The sequence below is a fragment of the Schistocerca gregaria genome, chromosome 2 (assembly GCF_023897955.1).
Source record: "Schistocerca gregaria isolate iqSchGreg1 chromosome 2, iqSchGreg1.2, whole genome shotgun sequence".
NCBI lineage: Eukaryota > Metazoa > Arthropoda > Insecta > Orthoptera > Acrididae > Schistocerca > Schistocerca gregaria.
Window position 1 is genome coordinate 812,382,664 of NC_064921.1, and position 12,641 is coordinate 812,395,304.

The window sequence follows — 12,641 nt, forward strand, 5'->3', positions numbered from 1 at the left end:
TTAATTTACATTTGAAAACATTCCTGAAACCTTTTACACATTCTAATACAGCAAGTAAATTTACAAAGATATTTATAATGCTAGTCCTCCAAGGTATGCAGGAGATCTTTTGTGAAGTTTGGAAGGTAGGAGTTGAGGTAATGGCACAAGTAAAGCTGTGAGGGGGATCATGAGTTGTGATTGGACAGCTAAGTTAGTAGAGCCCTTGCACATGAAATGTAAGGGTTCCATGTTTGAATCCTGGTCTGACACTCAGTTTTAATCTGGCAGGAAGTTTCAAATCAACTCACAATCCACTGGAGAGTGACAGTTCCTTATTGAAGTTTATAATGGTTTATAAAATATTAGTTACAATCATTTGAAAGTAATGAGGATGCTGTATGCAATTTGTGAATATCTTGACTTCCTCAAATAGCAAATTTTATGAGTAAGTATGTGTGGTCTTTGGTTGATATTCCACCCAACAATAAATGCTTGTGAGAAATACATGTTCAAACACCAAGACAGTTGTGGTTACTATCTTTTTTACAATGATCAACTTTTATTTGAGGCAGGAGCTCTGTAAGACATTTGCCCTGAAGTTAACAACAATTCTTAGGGAACAGACCTAAATGTCTGTTTGTGATAACCCAATCAATAAACATACAGAAACAATGATTCCTGTAAGATCTTCAAGATGGAAAATCAGGGATGGAATAACTTTGTGAATTAAGATAGATTGCTACTCACCAAATAAAGGAGGAGCTGAACAACAGACATGTACCTGTACATTTAAAAGTAGACTACTCAATATCTACTACTGGGTGTCTTTTAGCTACCATACAAAGTCCTTCATCAGATTAAAGAAACACAAATGTGGTTACACTGTGGCAATCAGAAATCTCTCTGGGGTGGGTAGATATTTTTACATATTTTTACCTATATACCTCAACTACTGTGTTGTTACCTAGAAAATGTATTCCATCCTCTCCCAATGGCCTAACCATCAAACTATCCATTTCAAGCTGCAACTCATCCTTACAAAATAACCTATAACTATTCAAATTCTGTTATTACATGACTCATCAGCCTAGTCCTGCAAGACAATGTCATTCAGCCCCAAGCCTCCTTGAACTACCTCTTCTCCATTGAAAAATGCTGCTCCACAGTCTCAAATATCTACATCTCATCTTCCAGATTGAAGTCCTTGTCATCCAGGAAATCAGTATGCACAACTCCAGCTCAGAAAACTGTCCGATCTAGTTACCTCATACTCGCACCTATGACTACAACTATGCACCACCACCACCACTAAAAGACCCTTCATCAGATCTCCTGCACACTCCATTGTAGCCATCAAATCCTGTTTTGCAAACCTACTAAATCTGCCATACCATCAAAAAGTCACTCCCCCTTCCTGCAGGACACAAGAGCCTAGACAAACACAAAACTCAGTTATGAACATGTCCTCCAAAAGCCCCATTCCTACAGAAGTACCCATCCTTTGAAAAAGCCCACATTTTGCCCACTCCCAAATGCAGTCATGCTGGGCCCACCAACAATACCAATCAGCCTCAACCCAAAACCAAAATTAAGTTGACTCCTTCATTTAAGTACAGTTCACCTCTACTCAACTACAACCACCCCTGACAAATTTCCAGAATTTCCTAACATCAAATATTCACTCACCATCATTCTCAAATCCTTCAACATGGAAACCAGTCTTGCATGCACAAGAAGAACTGCAATCCACCTCCTTAAAAACTGATCTTAGCATTATAATCCTACCTGACAATAAAGGCTTCAACACAGTTGTTCTGAACTACAAGACTATGTGAATGAAGGCCTCCACCAGCTGTCAGACTGTCCATCTACTAGAACCAGTCACAGTATCCTCATTCCAGAAACACAGCATGATCTCCAGTCCCTCCTAAAATCTATTGGTCAATCCCAGAACTTCTCCTCTCCTTACACCACCACTCCTAAAATACATAAACTCAAACACTATCACCCAGGATGTACCACTGTAGCTGTATACTGCACCCCCACGGAGAAAACTGTTTGTCATTGCTGACCATTATGTTCAGCTTAATACTCGTAACCTATCCTCCTGTACAGGATACACTAACCATTTCCCCTATCACCCCTCCTCTGTTCCTGTCCCATTACCACCCAGCACCTTGATCATCACTGTTTATGCCACCCACTTCTATATCAACAACTATGGCCTTCCTGCTACTGAACACTATCTATTGCAATGCCCAGTTGATTCTAAACCCACAATCTCTTTCCTGGTCATCATGAACAGATGTATCCTATAACTGCGTTTCTTTTGAAGGCACCACCAACAGACAAATTCATGGTATGGTTATGGTCAATCACATGGCACTATTCTATGACAACCTATCAATGGGGTGTCTAGAGAAACCTTCCTAACCACCCAAAATTCCAGACACATCACCTTCAGATTCAGTGAATACATCTATGGACCGAAACTGAAAACACGCTATTGACACTCCGCCAGAACCTCAACTACTTCTCTCCCATTCATTCACTTCACCTGACCCTCCTCAGCCCAACAAGCCACTTTCTTTGACATCAACATAGATTTCAGAGCTGGCTTTATCAGTACCTCAGTCCACATTAGACCTACCAATTATCAACAATACCTCCATTTTGACAGTTGCCATCCATTCAACACCAAGAAGTACTTTGCATGTGGTCTAGCCACTCACAGCTGTTGCATCTGCAATGATGAGCTGTGGCTCTCCAAATACCTTCTTTATATTTTTACAAAATTTGCTGCAAATAGTTTATTTATTGTTGTTTTTGCGCAGGTAAATGACAAGCCAGTATAAGCATTTGTGCAATTTTCTGGTGTTCATCTAGATGGAGTGATATACTCAAAACATCCTGGAATGTAATTTCTTTTATTTATTGCATCGTTAATATGGGTCACATATTTACCCTTTATATTATTTTTTGACAGGTTTCAAAAGACAGATCATTCCATTGATACATTATCTTTAGAAGTAAATTATATCTTCAAGATATATAACGCATTGTATAAAAAAAAAGTCATATAATGACCTTATGCAAGCTGAGGGAACAGCAGAGAAGAAGCTGTCGAAGTATATCAAGGGTCTTGTTGAGGCCCTCATAGACAAAAATTACCCTCCCCCACTGCCCAGAAATGGCTCTCTTCCACCTTGTCTCCCTAATCACCTAACATCCCTAACATATTCAATGACTAGCAAAAAAGGAGCATCCCTCTCATGACTCAGTACCACCTACAATAGCAACTGAATAAAGTTCTCCATCAGGGTTACAACTACTTTCCCTCGTGCTTTGAAATGGAGAGATACCCTTCCAACTGCTCCCAGTGTGGTAATCTGCTGTGCATCCAACCTATATGGTATCCTTATCTGCCCCTATTTACTCCTGCTTGCTACCTCTTGTCCAATGATTCACATCTCTGTAAAACCCATTATGTGCAAAGACCTGTTCCATACATTCCCTCACTATGACTTAATCCAGTCATGGCGCATGTATTTCTGCCCTGCCAGAGGCAGGGACACCTGTAAAAGCAGCCATACAGCCTACCAATTTAGCTGGAAACACTGTCTGGCATTCTATGATATTATAACTGCTAACAGGCTGCCTCTTCAAATGAATGGCCACTATCAAACACTGGTCAAGAGACGAGTGGACCAGTCAGTTGCTGAACATGCCGTGTAACACAGTGGGCCTGTCTTGAATGACTACTTCACAGCTGGTGCCATATTTATTCTTCCCACTGGTGCCATATTTATTCTTCTCAAAACCACCTTTCTGAATTACACAGGTGTGAACTCTCCTTGCAACATATCTTTCATTCCCATAAATCCCCTGTCCTCAACTTTCTCTAGCCCCTGTCTTCCACCTGCCTTAAGCCCTTGCCTGCTTCCACTCCAGCTTAAAACATGCCTTTTATCTCCCCAGCACACCTGTATAGTCCTTTCACCTTCTTTGCTTCTTTCCTGTCCCCTTCTCCCCTCCAAGTGCTGGTTCCTGATGATACACATAGCAGCCCACCATCATGTCCCTCCCAAGTCCTTCGTCACTCTCACACAAATGACTACCATATCTTCACATACCTCTGTCATGTTATTCCTCTCCTTACCCACCCCACACCTTTTCTGCACCCCTGCTACCTACACTAGATGAAATTGCTACTTACTGTAGCCAAGCATCAGGCCTGGAGATAAGAGTAACCATGTGTATGTCAGCTGAACATTTATCAATGTGTGTGTGTTTTTCTAAGTCTGACCAAGCACTTTGCCCAATAGTTTACTCTGCCTTCACATGTATTTTGGAAAGGGCCTGTCTGCTGCTCAATGTTTCCTGTATGTGATGAATAGAAACATAACATTCAGTCATGGATTTTCAATTGTTTGAAAAATAATTTTCATGTAAGCTGTCTCCTCGTGCAGGATTCTGAATAGGCATCTGTAGTTGGTTACCAGTAGTGGGTGCAATATTTTTTGCTTCTGTGTGGAAGTAGTTATTAAAAATTTACTGGCTGATGATATGGAAGTGTGACCTGTTATGTGAAAGCTATTTCTGAGTCAGGTTTCAGCTTCATTAGGATCTCTATTTTTGTTTTGGTTTAATAATATTGAAAGATACTATCACTTTATTTTAGGGGTGTTTTAAGGAGACCAGCTGGAGCGGCCGTGCGGTTCTAGGCGCTACAGTCTGGAGCTGAGTGACTGCTACAGTCGCAGGTTCGAATCCTGCCTCGGGCATGGATGTGTGTGATGTCCTTAAGTTAGTTAGGTTTAATTAGTTCTAAGTTCTGGGCGACTGATGACCTCAGAAGTTAAGTCGCATAGTGCTCAGACCCATTTGAACCATTTGTGTGTGTGTGTGTGTGTGTGTGTGTGTGTGTGTGTGTGTGTGTGTGTGTAATTTCTTGTGAAAGCTAGAAAAGTTTTAATTATTTCTCTCAATTATTTGCTTGTAACCTTGTTCCAGTTTCATTTACTCTCATTTGATTTTGACAGTTAAATCTGGATACACTACAGCTGATATGATACTATCAGACTGGGTGCACTGCTGGCTACATTTTGCATCCATTTGTTAGCAGCCTTAGACATAAGGGAGAAAAACTGCTATTTTGGGAGAAAAAAAAGAAGCCCCTACCCTGACTCTTCGACTATTCAGTTGTTTTTTCTATTATTTCATACTAAGTGTTTAAGTACTTTTATTAATTTTCATTACCAGCCATCTATATACTAGAAAAGTTAAAAATGTGTAAAACATGAATATTATTGTTAATCAGAATTTACATCCCTCGCTCCATACAATTTTTAAATTATCAGAGTGGTTAATAATGTATTCTTTTACTTTGTGTTTAAATATCTGGGAATTCACAGTTTTGTACCTGATGTCTATTAGCATTCTATTAAAACCATATCCATCAGAATATAAAATTCAGGACTAAATGGATGTTAGAATTCTAAGGCAACTGTAAATGACTCTGCAATATATTTAATAATTAAAATTACATAATTTTCATACAGCACATATCTGTAAAAGGGTCCATAGAAATCAAGAGGAAGATTTGACTTTGATGTTCTATTGCTGATGCAGTCTTTATTGACAGAACATGAAGTTAGATTAGGGGGGATGAGGAAAGAAGTCGGCTGTATCCTTTTCAAAGTAACCAGCCAATGTCCTAAATTAATTATGGAAATCATGGAAAACCTAAATTTGAATAACCAAACAGAGATTTGATCTCCCATCCTCTTGATCGAAACTATCACTGGTGACCACTATTCTCCTTGCAGATGAAAATACCTGATGGCTCTGTGTCCTAAGCCCTTACAGTGGCTTTGTACTTTCAATTTTCCAAAAATATAAATCTATTTCTGAGCTTTACCTGCCTGACAGCAAATTAATGTGTAGAAATCACTTACAAAATGAGCTCTCTCAGTTAAGTACATTATAGGTAGCAGGTACCTGTTTAAAAAATGCTATATGTTTGATTGTTATGGATATAGTCTTCAATAGTTTTGAGATTTATTTTATAATAAATTGTGCTTCACCTTTTCTGCTTCCAGAAAACAGATATGAAATGCCCCCAATCCCAACCACACTACCATAACCTATGCTACTGTCTGTATAACTGTATCAGTCTCTAAAATGAAACTGTAAATATGCCTTGTTAAAGCATCTTTGTTCACGTGTGCCATTCTGTGTCACTTGATAAACAGAAATGCTTCTTACTTTTAATTTTTATATTGTAACAGCTTGACTTTCTACTTCAAGGTCTTAAAATACAGCAAATGTGCTGTAATGTATACTTATAACCATCAACATGGTTACATACATCTCTGACTTGTCTTCTTTATGTGTACTGAACTTTTTGTGCCGAACTCGAAATTAGTTTAAGCTTACTGATACATGGAAACACTATCTGAAAGTTTCTCACCTTACTCTCTTGAGATGAATAGTCTTTCCTTTCAGCGATGTATTTTAACTCTTCTACTGAAATTCTGGTGTCATTTTCTGGAGAATTCTTCACACATGGCACCCAAATTGCATACCATAGTAATCCTAATCCTCCTGTAATGACAACTCAGTTGTATTATATGACATAAAACATTGATCTTATTTCGTATACCTAAGAACAGAATACAAAGTAAGCAATAATATCCGATTCTCTCTCTCCTTTCCTCTTGCCCCCCCCCCCCCCTCCTCCTCCTAACCATCTCTCTCTCTCTCTCTCTCTCTCTCTCTCTCTCTCTCTCTCTAGAAACTGAAACAATTACTGCCTCCACTTTAAAGTATACATAACTGACATACTCATTACTAGCAGAGACAATTTCTGTTTGTAATGACACATATAGAACACAAAGTATGAAAGTTGCCCAGAAAGTAATGCACCACTTTTTTTTCTCAGCTGAAAACAAGGATACGAATGTGAAATATTTATATATGTATCATTTGAAGTCTCCTGAGCAAGCGAGCCAAGTGTCCATCACTTCTGACAGATAGCGCACCGTAGCTGCAGGACAGGTTCAAAATGGTGTCTGTAGGTGATGTACAATACAAGCACTGTGCCATCATTGAATTTCTCATTGCAGAGAAATAAACTGTGGGAAATATTCACAAACACTTGTGCAAAGTCTATGCCGACAGAAGAACAGTCACTGGGTGTGGAGGGTGAGGTCATCAGAAGGTGGTTTGGCACTGTTCCACAGTTTGCAGTGGTTGGGGAGACCATCCATGGCTGTCACACCTAACATGTTGCAGTGAGCTGCTGATGTTCATCTGCAAGGACAGATTAAAGAATGCCATTTATGGAAGAGATTTTGCAGATGAGGAGGAGGTGATTCACACAGTGAAGCACTGGCTTTGGGACCAAAAAAGGATTGGTATCAAAAGAGCATATATGCAGTTCTTTCACTCTGGAGGAAGGCAAAATGGAGATTATGTGGAAAAATAGGATATGTAGATAAAACACCATTCTTTCATGTGTGTAATTCTCATTATGTTCAATGCAGAATTCTTGAAGAACAAACATGTGGTGAATTATTTTCTGGGCAACCCTTGCAGCCTATGATCACAGCATCAGTGAGTGTTGATCAGTCAGGTCTACAAATGCCTGAGAGTAATAGTTTGTACATATATCAAATGGAATGATCACAAACTCAGTGATAGGTGAAACAGGTGGCACACTTTGGTTCACTGCTCAGATACTGAGTAAATATAATGCGTTTCTATAGAAATACCTTACAAATACTCATCTCACCCATCTTACAACATGGTTCAAGTGTGTGTGTGACCCATTCCAAATAGGACTAATGTGGGATATTGAATGCAAGCACAGAGGAACAGCATAAATAGGCACATGTTTGTCTGATTCACAGCAGAGCATCGTGGGAAAGTAGAAAAACAGAACTTCAGGTGCTTGAGGACAGACATCAACTATTCCATGAAAGCTAGTTTACAAAGTTTTAAGAAGTGATAATAAGTTAGGAATTTATAAGTCTAGTACAGCAGCCACTGTCTCAGTGGTGCAGGAGTTTCAAAGACTATATTAGACTAATTACAGAGCATACGAAGCCATTTGACCAGTCATTCTTTCGTGTTCCATACAAATTGTAATTCGAAGAAACCATAATGTATGGTACACAGGGAGAGAAAGTGAGTTGGAAAATAAACAACTGAAATTCTTCAGGAAATGTATGACAAAAGCTTCAGCTGTGTCCATACCCAAGATGGAAGAACTGATTGGTTTAGGAATGTTATGGGGTTGAGACATGAACATGTGGTATCACCATTTTTATTTATAATGGTGATGGATGAAATTGTGAAAGAGACAGAAGAATCTCATAAAGGAGGAAACATGAAACTACTGCATTTTTCCTATGCTATTGTGATGTGGGAAACAAACAGTAAGGATGTATATGAATAAATAGAAATCTTAGATTAAAACATCAAGATATATGGAATGAAATTTTAACATGGAAAAAAGCAAGACTATGTTGCCAACAAGAGGAGACAGAGAAGGCAAAGGACAAATTAATATTAAAGGGAAGGATACTAAAATTTTTTATAACCTTAAATGTCTAGAAAGTGTGATACAGAAGAATGGAGGTAGAAGTTAGCAAAAGGATACAATAGAGCAATGCATTTTACCAAAGTGTGAGGGATTAGTCTTGGAATGAGGGGCACCAAGGTAGTCTAAAGAAGCACTCTACAAGATGTACTTTACACCCTTGCTGACACGCATCAGAGACCTGCAAAATGACAAGAAGGAAAGAGAGAAAAATCCAAGACAGCAAAGCAAAATTCTTAAGAAGCATCACATGGTAAACAAGGAGAAACAAAATGAGAAACAAAGATGATAGGAACAAAAGTGGAGTAGAAAATATGAATGAGGGAAATGAGAAGAACAGGTTAAAATGGTTTGAAGTTAGTTAGTTAATTAGTTTCATGTTCCATTAATCATTTTAATGATAAATCACAAGATGCAGAACAAGTCATTTTACATTCACATCATAAATTAATCTGTAAATATGGCTGCATGCTGATCATTTTTTTTTTATTTTATTTTTAAAAATACAGATGGTGGGTTAGCAATTGCTACCTACCGACTTTTATGCATTAAAATAACAGAAATTCTTCTACAGAGTAGAAGGAGTTTTTACTTTGTGGTCTGTCAGACATTTTATATCACTGGATAAGTGATCAAGAATTTTTCTTGCAGCTTGTGTGCCACTTTTTTGGTAAAGACAAGCTTCACGTGGAGTAATGAATGTCATTCTTCCTTATGGTGTTGTAATTACATACATTGTTGTTCCTTTTGAGCTGTAGCGGATTATTTTCAACAAACTTCATGAAGGAATAAATATACTGTGAAGCAGTAGTCAGAATGTCCAACTCCTTAAACAGATGTCTACAAGATGATTGTGAGTGAGCACCACATATTATTCTTGCAGCACATTTTTGAGCAATGAAAACTTTCTTTCTTAAAGTTGAGTTACCCCAGAACATTATTCCATACGACATTATTGAATGAAAATATGCAAAATATGTCTGCTTACTGATTTGTCTCTCTCCAAGATTTGCAATGATTCTAAGTGCAAATGTGGTAGAACTAAGTTGATTTAGGAATTCCAAAATGTGCTTTTCTTGGTTTAAATCCTCAGCAATAAAGACACCTAAAAGTTTTGAAGTTTCCATCCTATTTATTACTTCCTCACCATGTGTTGCAGGTATCATTTGTGTACTACCTGCAGAGATGAATATGTAGTGTCTTTTTCAAACTGAGAGTGAGACCGTTCACAGAAAACCACTAATACTTTTAAGTAGATTTTTTACCATTTGTTCCATTTCTGTATGTATGCTTGAATTGTTTATAATATTGGTGTTATCTGCAAGAAGAACTAATTCTGCTCATTGTATATTATACAATAGATCATTTACATTTTTGAGGAACAATAGTGAAAATAAGATTAAGCCTTAGGTAACCCCCTAAGTGATTTCTCCCCAGTCAGAATTACACCCCCAGATTATACTGACTGACTTACTAGCTTTCTGCATTCTTTTGAGTGGTTATGACATTATCCATCGGTTGGCTATACCATTAATCTCATAAAACTTCAATTTACCTAGGAGAATACTGTGTTTCACGTAGTCAAATGCCTTAGACAGTTCGAAGAAAATAGGAACAGGCACTATTTTATTATTTAATGCTTGTAAAATTTAGTGATTATATAAATGGCTTTCTCAGTAGAGCAACACTTCCAAAATGCTAACTGTGATTTGCTGATGATATCTAAGGTATCTAAGGTAGACTGGCAATGACAAGGAAAGCGTTTCTGAAGAAGAAAAATTTGTTAACATAGAGTATAGATTCAAACGTCAGGAAGTCATTTCTGAAAGTATTTGTATGGAGTGTAACCATGTAAGGAAGTGAAACGTGGACGATAAATAGTTTAGACAAGAAGAGAATAGAAGCTTTTGAAATGTGGTGCTACAGAAGACTGCTGAAGATTAGATGGGCAGATCACATAACTAATGCGGAGGTATTGAATAGAATTGGGGAGAACAGGAGCTTGTGACACAACTTGACTAGAAGAAGGGATTGGTTGGTAGGACATGTTCTGAGACATTGAGGGATCACAAATTTAGTACTGGAGGGCAGCATGGAGGGTAAAAATCGTAGAGGGAGACCAAGAGATGAATACACTAAGCAGATTCAGAAGGATGTAGGCTGCAGTAGGTACTGGGAGATGAAGAAGCTTGCACAGGATAGAGTAACATGGAGAGCTGCATCAAACCAGTCTCAGGACTGAAGACCACAACAACAACAACAACAAGGTGAAACACTATTCTAGAATACATCACCTTCTCAAACACTTTGTAAAGTGAATGGAAGATAGAATACCACAAAGAATGATGGAGACCAAATTTGAGGGCAAGAGGGAGATCCAGAACAAGATGAATTGACTCAATAAACACCACTTGATTAGTATGATCTATCATGCAAAATCATACATTGGAACATGAAACTATCTCTCTATAGCAGGAGTCATATCATTCTGTACTCTTGAAAGCATGGTAATTGCAATCTCTTACATTAAAATATAAACAATAACATATTATTAAATAAACTATCCACTGCCAAAAACAAAACAAAATGTGTAGATTTTTTTAAAAGACAAATACTTAGTACTGCTTAAGTGAAAGTAGCCACAGTAGGTGTCTTCCAAAAGTTGAAATTTTCCTGTGATCAAAATAGAGTTAGTACTGAAAACTTGAAATCAGTTGTCTTTAATTTTTCCTCAGTTGTTTTCAGTTAGCAGAAGAATACATAATTTTGACTGTTACAATGCTTCCTTTCATGTTTTAGAGTCATGCTGAAATGTTGCTGTGTTTATCATAGGATGTACACTGACCATCCAGAAGTTCTGAGAATTGTTTTATTCCTGGCATCTGTAACGTCAGTATAGTAATTATAATGGCAGTTTGAATTAACAACTGTAAACAACAGATGTGCATTCAACCAGTCAGTTGTGAGCAGGCAGTGTTAAGTGGTATAAATGCAGCTGTATTGTATTGATATTGTTTTGCTATGTATCACAATGATGCAATCAACTGAAAATCTGTCAATCAAGTGTTCAAGCCATTGTCAAGAGGAAAGTGGGCTGCAAAGTTTGTCCTACACACACTGACTCTCAAACAAAATGAATAATGCATGGATGCTTGCTGTGACTTTATTGAAGCAGAAAATGTAGACAATTCTTTTTGGGAAAGTATCATTACATATGACGAAACTTGGTATTATCAATACAAATCTACCAGAAAATGACAATGTGCTGGGTTGGTCTATGAAGGTTCACAAAGATGAAAGATAGTGTGAATGTGACATGCAAGTTAAACAATATCCCAAATGAAGTGTTTTCTGACACTTTCACATGATTGTATGTACATTTTGCACGTTGTACTCAAGTGGGGGAAGACTGCATAGACCATTTGAAACACTGAAACCATTACCATAACTTTTCTTTATTTTTTACTAATCCAATCTCCAAACTTTCTGGATTGATGTGGTGTGTGTTAGAAATGTGTCACAGTTAATCTGACTTAATTTCTTCAGATAGTTCCCTGCAAACTCACACTTTCATTCTTAATTTGGAAATATGCAACATACGTACCAAATATGTAGAACACAAAAGGCCAACTGAGTGAAGAAGCTATGATTCCAGATGCTGGCATTGCAATGACAGTACCAAATGAACAGCCAGACAAAGTAATTGTAATCAAACGAGAGCGTTCTTCAATTGGTGCCCAATACACCCACATTTCATTCATTGCTGGCATTACCATTCCCTGCACAGAAAATAATTTTTCAAATTAATGTTTGTGAGAGTAGTTTTCCGAATAATACATGAAATGCATGCTATGTTCTGAAGAAGACTGAAATTTTGGTAGCTCAGCACCTATTCTCAATTTTTATATGCCTGTCTACTTATCAACATTTTGATGGTAATGTGAGTTGTAGAATGTTCTGTCATTATTTTTAAAGTGAGCTATATTCATCCCAAGTTTTTGGGAATAAAACACAGAATTAGTCTGAAGCTACTAATAAAAGCTGTAAGTAAAAC

The 12,641-nt window shown here is 37.6% G+C and overlaps 1 protein-coding gene across 2 annotated transcripts in view; it reads right to left on the reverse strand.

Moving 5' to 3' along the window:
- LOC126335119 (vesicular glutamate transporter 2.2-like) overlaps nt 1–12,641 on the reverse strand; it is a 169,485-nt gene that overhangs the window by 16,084 nt on the left and 140,760 nt on the right. For both annotated transcript variants that reach the window (XM_049998073.1, XM_049998071.1), the window contains 2 exons: nt 12,192–12,366; nt 6,455–6,588 (listed from right to left, as the gene is read on the reverse strand). In XM_049998073.1, coding sequence (XP_049854030.1) covers nt 6,455–6,588; nt 12,192–12,366 — 309 coding nt within the window. The remainder of the gene's footprint in view (nt 1–6,454; nt 6,589–12,191; nt 12,367–12,641) is intronic.